The 21,372-nt window shown below is 36.6% G+C and overlaps 1 protein-coding gene across 1 annotated transcript in view; it reads right to left on the bottom strand.

Annotated features, from left to right (window-relative positions):
- The window catches only part of MEGF9 (multiple EGF like domains 9), a 134,412-nt gene that overhangs the window by 62,706 nt on the left and 50,334 nt on the right, over positions 1 to 21,372 (bottom strand). Inside the window, exon 2 of the mRNA XM_053570796.1 lies at positions 9,374 to 9,575. Coding sequence (XP_053426771.1) covers positions 9,374 to 9,575 — 202 coding nt within the window. The remainder of the gene's footprint in view (positions 1 to 9,373; positions 9,576 to 21,372) is intronic.

The raw sequence follows: 21,372 nt of genomic DNA, 5'->3' as shown, positions 1-21,372 counted from the left end.
TTATCAAATAATTTTTTCTTGGTCTTACAGAATTACAGGTAAAGTAATAAATAAGAGTTTGCACCACAAGCAGCTGTTACTCCTGAGTATTAATTCAGGAGATGATTTTCAGAGCCTTACACGAATATAAGCCTTGGAGGAGTTTTGTTATCTTTCTATTTGAAATTTATTTTGGCATCAGTTTACTTAATAAGTAAAAGTTTGCCTTCTATCCTGGGACACATTCCCATAATTAAAATGCAAAGTAGTAAATTTAGTCATCCCTCAGGATCTAAGAGGGATTGGTTCTGGGACCAATCAATACCAAAATCCAAGGATGCTCAAGTTCCTTATATAAAATGGTATGGTATTTGCATATGACCTATATACATCCTCCTGGATAATTTAAGTCAACTCTAGATTACTTATAATACCTAACACAATGTAAATGCTATGTAAATGGTTGTTAAACTATATTATTTTTTAATTTGTATTACCTTTTATTGTTATTTTTATTTTTTTCCCTAATATTTTCAATGTGCATTGGTATACACTATACTGGAAGTCCTGGAATAATGTAGTTTCATTACATTATAATGTAATGAATATAATTACATTATCATGTAGTCACATTTTCTTTGCTGAGGAAAATAATGGAGTCCCAGCTGGGGCCACTGTCTGTGTGGAGTTTGCACATTCTCCCCATGTCTGTGCGGGTTTTCTCTGGGCACTCCCTTCTCCTCTCACACTCTAAAGATGTGCATGTTAGGTTACTTACCAGTGTGAGGGCTTGTGGAGGGTGTGAGTGCCCTGCCATGGAACAGCAGCCTGTCCAGGGCTGTTTCCCACCTTGCACCCTGAGCTCAGGGTGCTGAGCTCCAGATGAGCTCCACACCTGTAACCCTGAACTGAAATAACTGGTTAAATAATTTTCTTACCTGTGCTCATTACTCTTTCTTAAATGCATGTATAGTTCACATTTATGTCAATGTTTAATATTAAAAGTATTTTGGGTCTTTATTTAGAAGTTTGGAGATGTTTTTGTGACCAGAAATATGCCACATGAACTTAACTCTTATTGTAGCAATCAGTGTATGGTAAAACTAGTTTTGTTACACAGCGGAACCTCTGTAAGTTGACCACCCAAGGTACTGTAACAAACTGGTCAATGTATGGAGGTGGTAAACATAAGACATACATGTGGTGCATGTCCAGTCTGAAAATTAGCTCAGCTTGAGGAGGTGGTCAATGGAGGAAGGTGGTCAGCTATGAAGGTTCTAACTGCACCTCTTTTCACTCAAAGTGACAGTTTCCCAGAACCTATAAATGATATCAAGCAAAGACTCACTGTATAGCAGCAACCACGGATTTTATGGAAGAGGATACTATACCACTACGGAACTTCTTTGTTATCTTACTAACCTTGTACACTAACCTACCATGAATACATTAAAATGTTCAAATTAGTACATAATTGCCTGCACATAAAGATGGCCCTGATATTTTAAGAGCTATATGAAGAGATTCAGGCTGTCACTCAGCATACTGCTTTCTTGAGATAAAATGCTATCTTATTTCTCCACTCATTTTTAAAACGTGTCAAAACATGAATTAGGAAAATATTAGAAATGTGTTTCAAAAGAAAAAATGAAAAGTTCAGATATTATAGACCAACTCCTTCCAATTAAACAGGTTGGAACACCAGTGGTGATGTGAGGGGGTGACCATCTGTCACTACATAAAGGACTTTGTGTTTGCACACAAAGACCCTGCTCAACCCACATCTGGCTCCTGCAGCCAAAATCTACCCTCAGTGGGGCACCTCCCACTGAAAGGCATGAAGAACAGGGAAACGGATTTTTTAAAAGTCAGTTACTAGTTCCATAGGCTTTCAATGTATGAAAGAATCACAGGATAAAATTAAGTCTACTTTGCTACTTTTATTTATTTTTAAAAAGAAAACAGGGAGGTTATGACAGAAGAGAATTTGAGTAGGTGTGAGGAGATCAGATTTCTCATCTCATCGTACAACTTAGGAAATTCGCTTGAATTCTCAGGGTCTTTCTCCTGAGAAAGGTCTTCTCAACTCTTTGCCTTTCTACATCATAACCTACAAGGCACATCTCAGTTCCCACCTCCTCTATAAAGCCTTTCCTTCAGGCTACCCCTATTCTTTTCATACTCTAACCTACTATACTCACAAATTAAGCATACATTTATAAACGATTTTTTTATTGCATTATAGCATTTTTGTGTCTTTTAGTCTTGTATAGATTATAAATTTCTTGAGAAGAATAAAAACAATATTTACTCTTAGCTATTTTGAAATATACAATAAATTATTGTTAACTATAGTCATCCTACTGTATCATTAAACACTCAATTTCACCCCTTTTAACTGTATTTTTGTACTAATTCTCACAAAACTCCTTCATGGTAGATATACGGGTTCAGTTTTACAGATAACACCGAGGTTCAGACAGGTCAAATAGCTTAATCAAGGTCATACAGTTAGTTAGTGGCTGAAAAAAGAATGGAATCCACTTTCAGATTCTACTCCCTTTCCACCATACATCACACTGCTTGCCTGTAATTTCCTTTTTCCCTTAACCTACCCAAACATTACTTAACAGCAGAGCAGAACATGGAGTTGTTTCCTCATAGTTCACCCATATATTCTTGCAAAGAACATAGTTCTGCCACTTCCCATTTCTGTTCTTCAAGTTTCATGTGAATTTAACTTCCTTTCTGGTCCTAAGAAATTCAGTGCTTAGAGCTATGTGGGTTTAGAGCTCCCATGTGGGTTTAGAGCTACAGGTCTCAAAACGATTTTTGTGATACACTGCTTGTTCTGACAAATTGTCTGACACTCTGAAATATTAAAAACTAACTAAATAAATGGTACTCTGTAGTAATGTCTAGAAAAGAAGAATGAATTTATCTAAGAAATGAATATGCTTATCCTTGGGGCCAAAAAAAAAAAAAAAAAAGAAATAGGACAAGTAAAAGAAATAAAGACAGGAAGGAGCATGACAGAAAACTTACTGGAAGAAAAGTCAAGAAACTGAGAGGTCAAAGTATTGTTAGGATCATTCATAGATATTGTAATCATTTAAAATTATGGCAAATGTACTGTCAGAGAGAAAAAGGTAAGCCAAGTGTGAGCGATGAAGATGGAGCCCAGGAAGGGGTAGCAAAAAAGGAGGTGTAACAGCCTAGTCTGTACCAGCAGCTTCCCGGGAGTCTTTTAGAAAGGAGGAAGAGAAGAGCACTCTGGGAGCAGCACGCGCGAGAATGGGAAATGCCTATTCCAAACCCAGGTCCAGAGGTGACAGTGTGAGAGAGAAAACAGCCATTATTTGCACAGGCTGCAGGGGAAGCAAGGTCCTTCCAGATTTCACTTGGAACAGTGGTTCTCAACCTTCCTAATGGCATGGCCCTTTAATACAGGTGCTGTGGGTTGCAACCCACAGGTTGAGAACTGCTGACTTAAAAGAAGATGATAAAAGATTTGAGAAAGCCACATATTTTGACATTATGCTAATATAAAAGCATTTGTTATCTCATTAAATAAAGAAACTATCCTAGGTAACATAGTGAACCTTGTCTCTACAAAAAATAAAAAATAAAAAAATTAGCCAGGTGCAATAGCACACACCGGTGGGCCCAGCTACTCATGAGGCTGAGGCAGGAGAAAGAACCTCTTGAGCCCAGGAGTTTGAGGTTACAGTGAACTATGACCTATTGCACTCCAGCCTGGGCAACACAGAGAGAGATGGTCTTAAAAAACAAGAACAGACTAGCAAATTGTGGTACATGTATACCATGGAATATTATGCAGCCTTAAAGAAAGATGGAGACTTTACCTCTTTCATGTTTACATGGATGGAGCTAGAACATATTCTTCTTAGCAAAGTATCTCAGGAATGGAAGAAAAAGTATCCAATGTACTCAGCCCTACTATGAAGCTAAATTATAGCCTTTCACATGAAGGCTATAACCCAACTATAGCACAAGAATATGGGGAAAGGGCCAAGGAAGGGGAAGGGAGGGGGGAGGTTATGGTGGAAGGAGGGTAATTGGTGGGGCCACGCCTACCATGCATCTTAGAATGGGTACAGGCGAAACTTACTGAAGGCAGAATACAAATGTCTACATACAATAACTAAAAAAAATGCCATGAAGGCTACGTTGAACAGTTTGATGAGAATATTTCAGATTGTATATGAAACCATCACATTGCACCCCTTGATTGCACAAATGTACACAGCTATGATTTAACAATAAAAAAAAATAAATTAAAAAAAAACAACACAAGAACAAAAACAAAACCTTACCAAGGATAACAGAACATATCAGGCACAGATAGATAATATAGACCAGGTAAAAATAATGACATTTCAATCAACAATGCACTGAGTATACAACAGTGGTCCCATGAGGTAAGAATGAAGCTGAAAAATTCCTGTCATCTAGTGAGGCCATAGTTGTGGTAACACTGTAGTGCAGCACATTACTTACATGTTTATGGTGATGTTGGTGTAAACACACCTACTGCACTGCCAGTCATATACAAATATGGTACACGCGATTATGTACACAGCACATAACACTTGATGATAATAAATGACTACGGTACTGATTTATGTATTCATTATACTATGCTTTATCATTATGTTAGAGTGTATTCCTTCTACTTATAAAAAAAGTCAACTGTAGAATAGCCCAAGGGTTGCAGCACCTGTGGCTCAAGGAGTAGGGCACCAGCCCCATATACTGGAGGTGGCAGGTTCAAACCCAGCCCTGGCCAAAACCTGCAAAAAAAAAAGCCTTTCAGGATGTACTGTCTCCAGGATGAAGGCACTGCTGTCATAGGAGATGACAACTCCATGCGTGTTATCACTGAAGACCTTCCAGTGGGACAACACAGTACTACTGATGATTCTGACTTGGTGCAGGCCTAGGCTAGGTGTGTTTTTGTCTTAGATTTTAACAAAATTTCAAAAAAACAAAACCAAAACAAAATTAAAAATAGAAAAAAGCTTGTAGAATAAAGATACACAGAAAATATTTTTGTACACCTGTACAATGCATGTATGTTTTAAGCTGTGTTATCACAAAAGAGTGGAAAATTTAAAAAATTCAAAAGTGTATAAAGTAAAAAAAATTATAGTAAGCTAATGTTAATTTATTATTGAAGAAAATTTTTTTATAAAATTAGCGTGGCCTAAATGCACAGTGTTGACAAAGTCTACAGTTGCAAGCAGTGAGGTCTTAGTCCTTCCCCTCCCCTTAGTATTCACTCACTGACTCACTCACCCGGAGCAACCTCCATTGCTGCAAGCTCCCTTCACCTGGACAGGTATACTATTTCTTATATTTTATACCATATTTTTGCTGTATTCTTTCTATGTTTAGACAGGTTTACAAACAAAAATACTTAACATCGTGTGACAATTGCCTGCAGTATTCAGTACAGCAACATGTGGTACAGATTTGTAGCCAGAAACAACAGGCTACACCATATGGCCCAGGTGTGTGGTAGGCTATACCAGCGGTCCCCAACCTTTTTGGCACCAGGGAAACCCTGGTTTCGTGGAAGACAATTTTTCCACAGATGGGATGGGAGGAATGGTTTTGATGTAAGTCTGCAAGCAATTGATTTATTACCTCTCTGCTAATGATAATCCATATTTTATAGCCTTTCCCCAGTGCTGGCATCACCACCTCAGCTCCACCTCATATCATCAGGCATTAGATTCTCATAAGAAGCATGCGACCTAGATCCCTCACATGCATAGTTACAGCAGGGTTCACACCCCTATGAGAATCTAATGCCACCCCTGATCTGACAGGAGGTGGGGCTCAGGTGGTGACACAAGTGATGGGGAGCAGCTACCATTACAGACGAAGCTCTGCTCAGTGGCCCACTGCTCACCTTCTGCTGTGAGGCCCAGTTCCTAACAGGCCACAGATCAGTACCAGTGCAGGAGCCCGGGAGTTGGGGACCACAGAGCTATACCTCTAGGTCTGTGGCAGTACATTCTATGATGCTCGCATGCTAATGACACGTTCCTCAGATGTGTCCCCATCATTAAGCAACATGACTGCAATAACAATACAGGTCTTTCCTACCTTCTGCATTAGTCAACCAGAAAATCAGATATTCTATATGATATGGTAAGGCAGAAACTATTTTCCACTTTTTTTATAGAAAAATTACAATTCATTACACATCAATCCAAAACAACTAGCCAAGTTCCTGAAGTGTAACTGAAACACAGTAAAGCACCTACCTATACAAAAGTAACAAATTCCCCTATTAGGATGTAAAATGCTTAACATATGACTTCCTGAGCAAATTGTCCAAATGTCATCCTGACATTCTATCAATTACATTTGGAATTTTTTTTAGAGATAGAATCTTCCTCTGTCACCCAGGCTGGACTACAGTGGCACCATCATAGTTCACTGTAGCCTCCAACTCCTGGGCTCAAGTAATCCTCCCACCTCAGCCAAATAGCTGGGACTACGGGCACATGCCACGATTTTCAGCTAATTTTTTTTAATTTGCAGAGATAGGGTTGACTCACTATGTTGCCCAGGCTGGTCTTGAACTCCTGGCCCCAGGCAATCCTCCCGCCTCAGTTTCCCAACATGCTGGGATTACAGATGTGAGCCACCGTGCCTAGATGTATTTGGAATTTAAAACAGACTTCCCACACACTGTTCTGTTAACCATGCAGTATTTGGTTTTATTGAGTTTCTGGGACATAAATACAGATACTAGAAAAACATTAACCATGAAGTCCTTCAATGAACTTTGCAAATTATATTTGTTCAAATGAATTGAATGGCTGCTTTTGTAAGTAAACTTAGCATAGTCAACTTGCTCAACATCAAAATTTGCATATTCAAAATGGGGAAATAATAGTGTTATCAAGGAGGTTTTTGTGAAGATTAAATGAGAGAATGCACAAAAATCAGTTAGCACAGAGCCCCAGCATTTAGTGCATGCTCAATAAATGGTTCCTATTATTATCTTTGTTATCTATGTAGCAACTGCAGATAGCTACATAGATACATGTATATATTTGTATCATTATACAAAGATTTATACCTATGCTATCTTGCTTGATCCTTAAAACAGCTGTGGAGGACAAAGATAGGACATGGACTTTTACCTCTACTTCATAAATAAAAAGAAACACTTAAAAGAAGTTAATGTGATTTACCTAAAGTTACATGGTTATCTAGCTATACACACCATGTTTGGCCATAAATCACCATAAAAACCAGGGATTGGTAAACCTTTTCTTAAAAAGCCAAATAATAAATATTTCAGTCTTTTTTTTGTTTGCTTGTTTGTTTTGAGACAGGAGACTCAAGCTGTTGCCCTGGGTAGAGTGCCATGGCATCACAGCTCACAGCAACCTCCAATTCCTGGGCTTAAACAATTCTCTTGCTTTAGCCTCTCAAGTAGCTGGGACGACAGGCGCCCACCGCAACGCCTGGCTATTTTTTGGTTGTGGTTGTCATTGTTGTTTGGCAGGCCCGGGCTGGATTCGAACCTGCTATCTCTGGTGTATGTGGCTGACGCCTTAGCGGCTTGAGCTACAAGCGCCAAGCCTAAATAGTTCAGCCTTTAAGGCCTTACAGTCTCTATCGCAATTAGTCAACACTGTCACTATAGTACCAAAGTAGCTACAGACAATGCATAAACAATGGGTGAGCTGTGTCCAGTAAAACTTTATTTACAAAAATAGGCAGTAGGTTGAATTTGGTTCATGGGCCATAGTTTGCAGACATCTGTCCTAGACCTTTAGATTACTAGTCTAGTGTATTTTCAACTACATTATGGTAAATACCTATTTTGAGGTTAGTGTTTTACCATTAAACTTAATAGCATTAACTAGTAGGAAAAAGATAAACTAAAAATAATCTGTAAAAGAACTATGAAATCAGTAAGATATAACATAAATATTAGTAGTACTATCGTTCTCTCTTTTCCAGCTTCTAAAACTCTCTCTTAATTCTTTCCTTATTTCCTTCTCCTCCAGTAAGGCAGTTGGCCTAGAAGTAAATACATTTCTATCTCTTTAAAAGTATTTAAGGCAAATACTGTTTGCAGAAATCTTATTTAAAATAAAGTAGGGAGCATTCCATGAGATACCAGAATAACAAACTTATCAATACCTTGTCTTTAAAACTTACAGAATGTGAAAACTTCTGACTACAACTTGTAAGGGCATGTCTCAGCAAAGTGGAAAAGCAGTGGTAAGCAGCCACTGTATTCTCAATCTCAAACAACAGAATGATCATCAGTTTTCTCATAAAAGCCACGTGTTAGGATGGTAAGGACACCGAACTTGAAATTGGAAGACCTAATTTGGAACTTCTTCTCAGGCACTTATTATCTTTGTAATCTAGTAACCTACATATGAGAGAGGTGATTGTGAAAATAAGTATTTATTAGAGACAAATAACTACTTTAAAATATAACCATTATAAACATTGACTATTGTTACATTTGAAATTATAAACTTCTCACTTAGGTTCACTGCTATATTTAAATAGCAATATATTATGATATATCATAATATAATAGTAAAATATAATTAATAAAGCACCAAAGATAAAGCACCAAATATCTTATCACTAAAGATAAAGCATACAGTACTTTTTTCTGCCAAGGAGCTAAACATTCTAAAAAATCCCCTCATTTAAGCCAACCATATTCCTTTCAAATTAAAACAAGTCTGATGCTATGTGCTAGGCATTTTACATACGTCCACTCATTGAGTCACCTCCAAACAACATACTATTTTAAAGGTAACTGAAATTTTCAGATAATTACTGCTTAATCTAGTTTTGGTCTCAAAAATGTATTGGTAAATTCAGTAAAACTGGTCTATTTACCACAAGTTAAAGAAATTAGGATATTATTAAGTTTAAGCATCAGATTCCCAAAGAAACAAATCTAGAATGTCGCTAAGAAAAAAAATTAACCAAAGAAAAAATTTCCTCAAACTCCAATGTTAGCTTAAACATAGCAAGAACCTTTCCACTGGAAATGACTGAAAGTAAGTTCTTCCAGAAAGTGGATGCTTTCCTCGATAATTTTTTTTCCATGAAATTTATAGAAACCATCATAGAACAAAATTGGTAACCCAATTCTTCAGTTCTGAAGAACTAAATCAGTAATAGAAGCTTTTTAATCATGACATTAAATATAGCATACAAAATGAGGAAATAAGAGTCTACAAAATCTTTTATAAATATATGGCCCTCCTCACTCCCTTTATTTATGCCAGTCTGGTCCTTAAGAGCAAAAGCCTTTTTTTTTTTTCTTGATAAAATAAAATAAACTTCATCTCTTCCCTCTGTTGCTCACCTGTTGCACTGCATGCTCAGGGCTCCATGTGGGCTACAGTCACAAGGCAGACAGAGACCAGAAGTGTGATTCAGGTAAAAGCCCTCCACGCAGGTTTCACAGACAAGTCCCTGATATCCTGGCTGACACTCACACTGCCCTGTAGTCTGGTTGCAGCGATTCACATCTAGGCTTCCGACTGCAGAGCAGTTGCATACATACTCTGAAAAGAAAGAAGGAAAGAGACATTACCAACTAATATTTAATGCCTTTTTAATAAAATGAACTCTATCTTATTTTTCTTGATAAGTTATGAACACTACTAGGTAAAGATAGATAAAATTAACTCCATGCCTAGAAATTAAATCTTGGAGAAGGGGAAAAAATATTTAAAAATCAGCTCTAGTTCAAATTTATTTTCTATCCTGTTTATTTAATTGTGAAATATATACAGTAAATAAAATTATGTACAGTTCATAGTGACAAAGCTACCATTCTTAATTTCCCGTATAGTACTCTTCATCTCCTACCCCTCTTACCCAACACACCACTCTGTGCAGGGGTGTCTGCATATGATTAGTTTTTCAGGAATGGAAGCCTCCAAACGCAGGCTTATCTGCATGGCACTGAGAACACATGCTGGAAATGACATGTTAAATAATAAATAATCCCATTGTACAGCAGCAAAAGCCTAAGGCTTAGATGATTAACTCTGGTAACCTACACAAGGTCATACGTACAAGACTGTGATACAACTGGAATCATAAGCTCATGTGTCCTGCTCAGGAAGAAATTAATGAAGAATTGAAAGTTCAAGGTGGAGGAAATGACAAACAATAGATCCAGAGGAGAAGTTTACAGGTTCATTCTGATCAATGAGAAGAACCAATCACCAATTTGAGTGTCTTCCCCAAATTAAAAGATTCAAAAAACAGAAATTTCCTTTAGGTACATTTCAAATAGTTCTTTGGATAAAAATATTTAGAAGCCCTTAGTTTTTGCTTTATAATACAAAGACTCATTTAAAGGTCAGTTAGGATTTGGCTTTTGCTATTTCTACTCATTTTATCACAAGGAATGTTTTCAATATATTCTGACACAGGAGTTTATAAGCATGTGCAAAAACATGTAGTTAGAATCAACAGCAGATAATAATCTAGGAATAGAACTTACTGTTTCCAAACAGGTAAGGTACCGGATATAAAAATGGCATTATATTGATCTAGTTTAGCTTGGAAAAAGATAATCCCTAATGTTATTTTTAGTTCTTTCAAAAAAGCTACTCGATAATGCCAATCTAGAGTCCTACACAGAAAGTCATTAAGGGGGTTGCTTCTCAATTCTAGCAAAGGAAATTAAGCTTCAATATTTTTATGTAGCCACAAATAGCCTATTCACACAAGTCAAAACAAAATATTCTTCAAAGAAATTCCCACTTGGCCAACTCTATACTTCTCTAACTTCTACAGTTCCTATCCTTTGGTGTCAGTTTATTTCCCTGAACCAAACACCTCTTCTAATTTGTTAATATAACAAAGGAATATATGTTCGTAAAAATAAGTGGTGAATTAGTTACAAAACCCAAAGGAGAATTCAGATTTCTTTCTTTTTTTTTTTTGAGACAGGGCCTCAAGCTATCGCCCTGGGTAGAGTACCATGGCATCACTGCTCACAGCAACCTCCAACTCCCAGGCTCAAGCGATTGTCCTGCCTCTGCCTCCCAAGTAGCTGGGACTACAGGTCCCCACCACAACGCCTGGCCATTTTTTGGTTGCAGCCCTTGTTGTTTGGCGGGCCCAGGCTGGATTTGAACCCGCCAGCTCAGGTGTATGTGTAGCTGCTTGAGCCACAGGCGCTGAGCCTGGAGAGTTCAGATTTGTTTACCCATAAGCTTGAGAAAGAAATTGCCTTCCTATCTTATTTTCACTAGGCTAAACATGACATGTCTTTGAAACAGTTATATCTTCCACCTGATATCTGTTTTCTGAGTATGTACATTGGTTTTTTTTAAATAACAAAGCCATGTTCAATCTAAAAATGCCAATGACATATTCTCTTCTGAAATCTGGCAGAAATTCAACATATATCCAAATCCTCCTGCAGAACCAATTTCATCACAAATTAAACTGAACAAACTATGCAGGTGTGGGCAGAACTAGTGCAAGAAAAATTAAGACTAAAACCCTCCATAATAAGGACTATGGATTTTATTTTATTATTTTACTATTAATGTATTTCTATCAGAAAACTGAATCAGTATTCCTAATAAATAAGATTAGCAGTATTTTTATAAGAATCCAATTAATCTTAACCTACAAACTGCAATTTAAATACTCAGTATTTTTTTCAGTAAAGTTCTAATGGATAAACTTTCAGTACTAAGTTCATTCACTATGCTTTATTTCTACAGAGTCAGTCAATCTAATCTTCTCATTATTCCCTGAACATACACTGGTTTATCGTATCTCTGAACATTTGCTCATTCTGTGCATCTTGGAATGCTCTCTGTTCCACATATTCAAACCCCTATTTCAAAATCAGCTGAAACTCACTCCTCCATAAACTCTACCTGTATTGCCCCTGTTATGAATTCCTAATAATACCTACTTCCTATTCTCATATGACAACAGCTTAGAAAGGCGGTGAGAAATAGTAATGACTACAGACTGTAGAGGTAGAAAGCTAAGGTTAAATCCTGCTCCCTCACTTATTAACTCTATAGCCTTAGACAAGTTAAGTTAACCTCCTTGTGCCTTCATTTTTCTCATCTGTAAACAGGATATGTTAAAGCACTAAAACACTCAGCTCTAACACCTAAGCTGAAAGTGCTTTGGACTACTACATTCATTATTAATAATACAACAGTTGGAAAAAAGTAGAAAGTGATTCAGATAAAATAAATATAAAATTCAGATGTTAGATTTATAGGCCACAGCTTTGTTATACCCTGTGGACAAGATCTGAAAGCCCAGGAATGGTTTTATTACCATGGCAGCTTTGTGCAATTTCTAGGAAGTAGAATTAGTGTCCTGTTACGCAGAAATCTAAGTTGTGGTCCATCAGGGTATAACAAAGCTGTGGCCTAATAAGAGGATAGCCTACTTACGCCAGGCTACATACATTACCAATATGCATGCCTACGTGTACAAATATAGAGGTGAAAACAGAGGATTTAGGATGTGATTCAGAGATGATGAAAAATCAGCATTTATTGATTATACGGCCTCAGGGTGAATGGCTAATATTCCAGCAAGAGCGCTAGAAAGGGGGATGACATACCATGACAAGAGGCATATCATGTTAATACTTCTCCCCAAAATAACCAAAGGAAAGGAAGAGAGTACAAAGCACGCTAAGTGCCAGGGAGCATGCGCATCTTTTCTGTTTGTAGTTCAAAATCCAAGGTCCTATCCCAGTGATTGATCTCAAGTGAAATAAACCAATAGCATGACAACTATCGTGGATGGAAAACACTGTAAGCGTCCACTAAATTTGTCAGGATACTCTGTTAGTTTGTAAGAAAAGTAAAATTTCAGACAATTCACAGCTCTAGACATTCATGTGGAACCAGATAGGAGTAAGTGGAGAGATAATGCAATCCCCTTAGTAGGAGGCTGGCAGCCTAAAAAGAAGACAGGAAATTTCAATTGTTAGATGTAAGGGAAGGACCTATAGCCAAAGACAAAAGGTAAAGTGCTGCCTTCGTAATGAGGTAGAACCTTAGACCAGCACAAAGGAGTCTGCAGTGTGATTAATGGTAAGTCATCAGTGGATCTTAACTGGAACGAAACAGTATGAAGAGGACGACAAAAGCTAATCACAGACGAGAGTAAGGGAGATGCCAAGAAGCTTTCAATCGCCTGCGAGTAAACATGGAATAAACCCTTTACCATGTGAGCAGCAGGTTTCATTTCAATATCATGTAATTCTTGCGAAAACTCCATAGAGAAATAGAGGAGAAAAGTACATGTTGGATCTATTAAGTACAGAGTATAAATGTCTTAACACAATAATTAAGTAAACAAGATGAGGTATATATTAACCAGTGTGATGTAAGCGTTCCTAATTCTATATGAAATCAGCACACTGTACCCCATAAATACATTAATGTAGACATGATCTATGTGTTTATGATTTAATAAAAAAAGAGAGAGAGAAATAGAGGAATGTAAATGTTCACAGAGGAACCACAATCTTTGGCAATGATATTTCTTTTTGTTGTCTGCTTTTCTGAAGAGCAATAAAAATAGTTTTTAGAATTCTTTTTTTTTTTTATTGTTGGGGATTCATTGAGGGTACAATAAGCCAGGTTACACTGATTGCAATTATTAGGTAAAGTCCCTCTTGCAATCATGTCTTGCCCCCATAAAGTGTAACACACACCAAGGGTTTTTAGAATTCTGAAGAATAAGAAACTAAAATCTGGTGCCGAGCTGCTTTAAGCATTTGAAAATAGAATGAAGTCCCAGAGAAGCGATAATAAATTGGCATTTTCCCCTGAGAACTTGAATTTATGGGATGATTTTTATATCCAAAGCAATCATGGTATTTAAATCAAATGCTATACATTTTTTTCAAACATTCCAGGGACAAAGGGATGAGATGAACTTTTTTTTAGCACTAAAGAAAAAAACAAAACAAAACAATAATTTTGCTTACACGTCCCATAAGGCTCCCTGTTGGGCAGACACTTGCTCTGGTAAGAGGTTATCTACTTGAACACACTAAAGACCTTTTCTAGGCTTTTTATAAACTTGATAGGCTTAGCTGGTTAAAAGTCAATTAACCCTATGGTTCTTAGATGGCTCTGTAAAAAGTCCATCTTCCAGGAATTTTTAGTGTCTTCTGGCACTTGGCTTCATCACCTCTGACAACCGAGAGTTTAAGAAAAAATACTAATTGTGATTATAGGAGCTAATGAATGTGCCATCTCTCTGTGCCTCTTTTTGAAGTTTGAAGTCTGAAGTGCTGAAATTAACTGTGATGCTCAAGAGTTTGGTACAATAGCATGTTTGGCCTCCGCAGATAAAGAACTACAAAAGCAGTAAAAGAAAAATTTGCATAAAAAATTGAAAAACTCTGTGTTCTCAGTCAATTCATGATGCAAACCTTAGAAACAAAGGATGTTAGATAACAGTATAGTTGCTAAACTGATTACAAAATGGTTACATTTAAGCAGAGATAATGGAAAACAATTTGTAATGAATGTACAGCACTCACAGGAATGTGGTCCAGGAATACAGCCTGAAATTCTACCAGTATATGTAGCCTTTTGTAAAATCATATAAACACTTTGGCAAAACTCCATTTCTGGAAGCTTTTCGTTCATTCAACAATGATTTCACTCTAGCTTTTCTTTTTTCTTTCTTTTTTTTTTGAGACAGAATTTTACTTTGTTGCCCTCGGTAGACTGCTGCGATGTCACAACTCACAGCAATCTCAAACTCTTGGGCTTAAGCGATTCTCCTGCCTCAGCCTCCTGAGTAGCTGGGACTACATGTGCCCACCACAACGCCCTGCTATTTTTTGTTGCAATTCTCATTGCTGTTTTAGCTGGCCAGTACCAGGTTCAAACCTGCCACCCTTGGTATATGGGGCCGGCACCCTACCCACCGAACCACAGGCCCTCTTTTCTTTCCTTTTTAGTTGACATGTAACAATTGTACATATTTATGGAATACAAAATGATATTTTCTTTCTTGCTTTTTTTTTTTTTTTTTGAGACAGAGTCTCACTTTGTCGCCCTTGGTAGAGTGCCATAGCATCATAGCTCACAGCAACTTCAAACTCTTTGGCTCAGGTGATTCTCTTGCCTCAGCCTCCCAAGTAGCTGGGACTACAAGAGCCTGCCAAAATGCCTGGCTATGTTTAGAGACGAGCTCTTGCTCTAGCTCAGGCTGGTCTTGAACTCGTGAACTCAGGCGATCCACCCACCTTGGCCTCTCAAAGTGCTGAGATTACAGGCATGAGCCACTGCGCCCAGCCTCAGAGTGATATCTTCCAGGCAAGTATACAATGTGTAATGATCAAATCAGGGCAATTAGCATATCCATTACTCAAACATTTATCATTTCTTTATGTCCTGAACATTCAAAACCTTCCCCTAGCTTTTTGAAAACATACAGTAAATTAGAGTTTACCATAGTAATTCCCCCTCCAGTGCTGCAGAATACCAGTACACACCCCTCCTATCTAGCTATACGTAGTGCCTATTAACCAGCCTCTTCCCACCCTCATCTCCCTCCTACTTTTTCCAACCTCTAACACCCAAATTCTACTCTTTATTCCATGAGATTAAAAAGGATTTTTTTCTTTTTGAGACAGTCTCAAGCTGTTGCCCTGGGTAGGGTGCTGTGTTGTCATAGCTCACAGCAACCTCAAACTCTTGGGCTTAAGCAATTCTCTTGCCTCAGCCTCCCAAATAGCTGGGACTACAGGCGCCCACCACAACACCCACCTATTTCTTGGTTGCAGTTGTCAGTGTTGTTTGGCAGGCCCCAGCTGGGTTCGAATCCACCGGCTCTGGTGTGGCTGGTGCCCTAGCGCTAAGCTACAGGTGCCGAGCCCAAAAAAGATTTTTAACTCCCACATAAGAGTAAGAACATGAGGTATTTATCTTTCTGTGCCTAACTTCTTTCACTTAACATAATATCCTCCAGGTTGATCCATGTTGTCACAAATTTCATTCTTTTTTATGGCTGAATAGTATTCTATTGTATAAATATGCCACATTTTCTGTATCTATTCATCGGTTGGTGAACATTTTGGTTGATTCCGTACCTTGCCTACTGTGAGTGGTGCTGCAATAAGCATGTAGGTCCAGATATCTCTTTAAGATACTAATTTTCTCCCTTTGGATAAATACCCAGTATTGAGATTACTGGATCATATGCTAGTTCTATTTTTAATTTTTTAAGAAACCTCCATACTGTTTTTCATAATGGCTGTACTAATTTTCATTCCCATCAAGAGTGCATAAGAGTACCCTTTACTCTACATCCTCACTATTTTTTTTGGGGGGGGGTCTTTTTGATAATTGCTATTCTAACTAGGATGAGATGGTATCTCATTGTGGTTTTGATTTGCCTTTCCCTTATGGTTCATGATGTCAAGCATTTTCACATGCCTCTTGACCATTTATATGCCTTCTTTTGAGAAATGTGTATTCAGATCTTTTGCCCATTTTTAATTGAATTATTTGTGTTTTCTGCTGTTGAGTTATTTGAGTTCCTTGCATATTCTACATATTAATTCCTTGTCAAACAAATAGTTTGTGGATATTTTTTCCCATTCTACATGTTGTCTCTTCAGTATATTGATTGTTTGCTGTGCAGAAGCATTTTAGTCTGATAACTTGTCTATTTTAATTTTTGTTGAATGTGCTTTTGAAGTTTTACCCATAAAATCTTTGTCCACACCAATATCCTAAAGTATTTTTTATATTTTCTTCTAGCAGTTTTATAGTTTCTGGTCTTACATTCAAGTCTTTAATCCATTTTGAATTATTATATATGATGAGAAAAAGGGATTAACTTTATTTTCTTGCATATGGATGCCCAATTTTTCCAGCATCATTTATTGGTCCTGTGAAAGTCCTTTTCTCCACTGTGTGCTATTGACACCTTTGCTAAAAATCAGTTGGTTGAAATACATAGATTTATTTCTGCATTCTCTACTCAGATTCATTGGTCTATGCATCTGTTTTTATACAAATATGATTCCATGCTGTTTTGGTTACACTAGCTTTGTAGTATATTTTCAAGTCTGGTAGTGTGATGCCTCTAGCTTTTTTTTTCTTTTTTTCTTTGCTCAGGATTAATTTGCAGGATTTTTTTTGTTTTGTTTTGTTTTGTTTTTTGCTGGGGCTGGGTTTGAACCCACCACCCTTGCCATATGGGGCTGGCGCCCTACTCCTTGAGCCACAGGTGCCACCCAGCTCAGGTTAATTTGGCTATTCAAAATTTTCTGTGATTCCATATGAATTTTAGGATTATTTTTTCCATTTCTGTGAAGAATGTCCCTAGTATTTTAGTAGAGACTGTAGTGAATCTATAGATTGCTTTGAGTACTCTTGCTTTTTAATATTTTCAAATGCCATTATCTATTACGAGTACAAAAAACAAAACTGTCTAGGCTATTGCTAAGTTTTTTCACTCTTTCCCACATACAGAAAGCATATAAGATATGCTATAGTATTGCTGGCATCTGCTGTTAATCTCAAAGTAGCAAAAACTAAACGAGATGTATTTAAAATGAATTAAAGTTCAGTCCCTATAATCAAAAGTAAAAACATTTAAAATTTAATAAGTTTAAATTTGTCTGAAAAATATTTTTAAAACATTATCAATATGAACTATAAATATTCTAAAATATACTTTGTGGTGAGATGCATTGGCTCCTGCCTGTAATCCTAGCACTCTGGGAGGCTGAGGCAGGTGGATTGCCTGAGCTCAGCAGTTTGAGACTAGCCTGAGCAAGAGCAAGACCCTGTCTCTAATAAAATATAAGAAACCATCCAGGCATTATGGTGATCACCTGTAGTCCCATCCACTTGGGAGGCTGAGGCAAGAAGATTGGTCAAACCCAGGAGTTTGAGGTTGCTGTGAGCTACGATGCCACAGCACTCTACCTAGGGTGACAGAGACTTGGTGTCAAAAAAAAAAACAAAACTCTCTCTATACGTATATATATGTATTACATATACATATACTTTTAAACTTTTCCAAATATTCTTTAAAAACAAGAAAAATTTTCTTCCAGAGTTTCAAAATGTCTAGAACCTTTGCGTCTCTATTTGGACAAGCACACTACACTTTAGTATCTTCATCAGGAAAACATTTGTGTGTGATAAGCCAATTGAGAGCTGATCTATAGTTAAGAAGAAATTTACATATTTTTTTACTTTTTTAATTTATTAAATCATAGCTGTGTACATTAATGTATTTATGGGGTACAATGTGCTGGTTTTATATATAATTTGACACAATAATTAAGAAAGTGTAGTGAAGGCTATATTAACCAGTTTGTTGTAAGAAGAAATTTAGTTTCTCAGGCAAATTAACATGGAACCAGCTAATTCCAGGATATAAAACATTTTGGGAGATTTAAGAAGTAGTGTCATATGACATGGGTCATGTCAACTCCCATGTCACTAGAATAATTATTATCTTTTTCTGGAGTGAATCCTAACACAGCCTCCCAATTTCCCAGGGAATAACCTATTTTTCTACCTCCTCCCCCTCCTCCTTTTTTTCTCTACCGATTCACTGAAGTTCAATGTTTGAAAATTAGAATGAAACAAAGAATACAAAGCAAAGCAGTACTCAAATAACAACAAGTATTATTTTTAGTATTTGGATGTACATATTACACTCTAGGTATATTTATCAAAAGAGCATAATCATTTAGTGAACATATATACAGCACTCTGATGCAGAGCACTAGCCACTCAAGTTCTAAGGCAAAGGAGATATCACAGTCTTCAGAGTTAGAACCACAGCCTGACGTGAAAAGTAAATGAAGCAATTCTATTCTCCACACACAGTGCAAACATCATAAGAACATTCACTCAATAAAGTCAAAGAACAAACTGCACATTAAAAGGCAATGAGTAACCATCTGTCAGAATGGCTAAAATAAGCCAAAAAACTGACAATATTAATTGCTGGAAAAAATGCAGAACTTTCAGATATTACTGGCATAAGTGCAAAATTTTATAGATAACTTTGGAAAATAGTTTGATAGTTTCTTATAAAGTTAAATACACTTTTATCATATGACCCAGCCATTCCAATCCTAGGTATTTATTTAAGAGAGATGAAAAGTTATATTCACACAAAAAATTGTACACAAATGTTTATGGCAGCTATATTCATAATCATCAAAACGTGGAAATCCCCTAAATGTCCTTCAGTTGGTGAATGGGTAGACTGTGGTACATCCACACAATAGAATGTCGTTCAACAACAAAAAGGAATAAATCCTTGACATGCAAGCACATAGAGAAATCTTAAAGAAGCCAGACTAAAAAAGCTATAAATTGTATGATTCCATTCACATGACTTTCTAAAAAAGGCAAAATTGTAGGAGCAGAGAACAGATCAGGGATTTGCCAGGAGCTGGAGGTAGAGGGGAAAGGGCTGTCCAACAAAAGAAGGGCATTTTGAGCAGGTCTGAAACTATTTTGTGTCTTGATTATGCACTTGCCAAAACTAACAGAACTGCACATCAAATGAGTAAATTTTAATGAATGTAAATTTTAAAATAAGCAAAAACTTTTTCAAAAAGTAATGAGGTTTTACTAGGTTCTTAAATTTTGCTGGAGAAATGCCTTGGTATATACCACAAGCAACTACTTCACCTGGACTGTGGCACTAAAGTTAATAGGGGACCCAATAATGATTCGGTCCTTTTCAAAGTGAACGTCACAATTAAAATAGTGGCAAGTGATTAGTGCTTCTGCTGACTATTGCATAAGGATTTGTGGAACATTTTAGGACTTAAAATGCTATTGAACTAAAAGATTATTTTTCTTTTTCCTTTAGCTATAACTTAAGTCTTCAGCTGTAATCACCCTTATGCAGAATGAGGGAGAAGAAGAAAAAAATGAAAAATAAAGATATATAGGATTCTCATCCTTTTTTCCTATATACAAATGTTTGTTTCCTTTTGAGATTCTTCATTAAAAATCCTACTCTGTCTAAACACAGACCAGGAAAATGCATGTAAATATCTTTGAATCACATCTACCCAACATAAAACTTGACCTTCTTCACAAGCCTAGAATAGGATCTACAAAAAAAAAAAAAAAAACAACTCTCTTAATGTTCAAAGTAAAAAGAAAAGTAAAAATGATTTTCAAAATCAAGAGTAGGAATATGTAATTCAAATCTCTGCCTGTACATCAAATTACTTTAAAACACCCCAACAACCCATATTATCTTCAGTATAGGCCTGATTTCCTCAAAATGTTCTTTTTATTGGGATTATATTTCATCTTTATAGGTTTAAAGAAGAATCTGAGAATGGTGTCATCCTAAAGAAAAGGAATTATCAGCACCAGAGTTTTATTTCTATAAAGAGTATCATTCTAGTACAACAATAATACTCAAATTACATTTCCCATTTATTTTATGGCAGGGTATGGTCACAAATCTTTGAAAACGTAGAAAACTAAAAATTTAAGCCGCTGAGTTTCTTGAATTAAACCAGACTCTATAGAGATGTGGAAAGTTTTAAAGCCATCAGTTTTAAAGAAAAGCTTTAAGCTTTAGCTGTTAAAATAAAAATATATCAATTAAAATTCCCAATCACTATTTACTATAGGAAGACATTTCTTCTAATTTATGGTAGACATATGAAAAATAATTGAGCAATATAACCCAGATTTTACAGAAAAATTTCTGTCTCACATTTAAGGACCATGTTGTTAGTGTTTGCCTGTGGCCCACTGCCAGTTTTCCACAATTCAGAGACAATTGATCTAATTAATGAGACAAGATGACAAGTTCTGGGAAAGGCTGTAACGGCTAAGTTTTACTACTAATAATAACAAAGATGACATTCCCAGTTATTCAGCATGTACTGCACTCGGATCAGGCATCACACTAGAAACTGTATACCTTTGGCTTCCTTTAGTCTTCACCACAATCCTGTGATGTAGGAGGTTATTCTGAATGAGAAATCTGAGTCTCAGAGAGGTGAAACAAATCATACAACTAACCAGGACTGAAAAAGAGATTAAAACCCAAACTAAAGAATTCCAAACTCCAAGTCTTTTCACTATGGGAAGCTTCTGCCTATGATAATGAGTAGAAAAACCATCAGACAAACCCAGAACACCTTAAAATCAGATTTTGCTGCTAATTAACCAGCCCTGTAATCTTTAGTTAAGTCTAAGTGCTCTGAGTTTAAGTGTGGGTAATTCTTGTTACATGGATATCATAAAAAATAAGTAAAAGCCAACTGTATATGGCTATGTATACATATACTGTTTTTTGGTTTATAAAAACATTTTTTTA

The sequence above is a fragment of the Nycticebus coucang genome, chromosome 2, assembly GCF_027406575.1.
Source record: "Nycticebus coucang isolate mNycCou1 chromosome 2, mNycCou1.pri, whole genome shotgun sequence".
In the NCBI taxonomy this organism is placed as follows: domain Eukaryota; kingdom Metazoa; phylum Chordata; class Mammalia; order Primates; family Lorisidae; genus Nycticebus; species Nycticebus coucang.
Note: the sequence above shows the minus strand (reverse complement) of the source record. Positions and strands in the feature narration are given on the sequence as shown.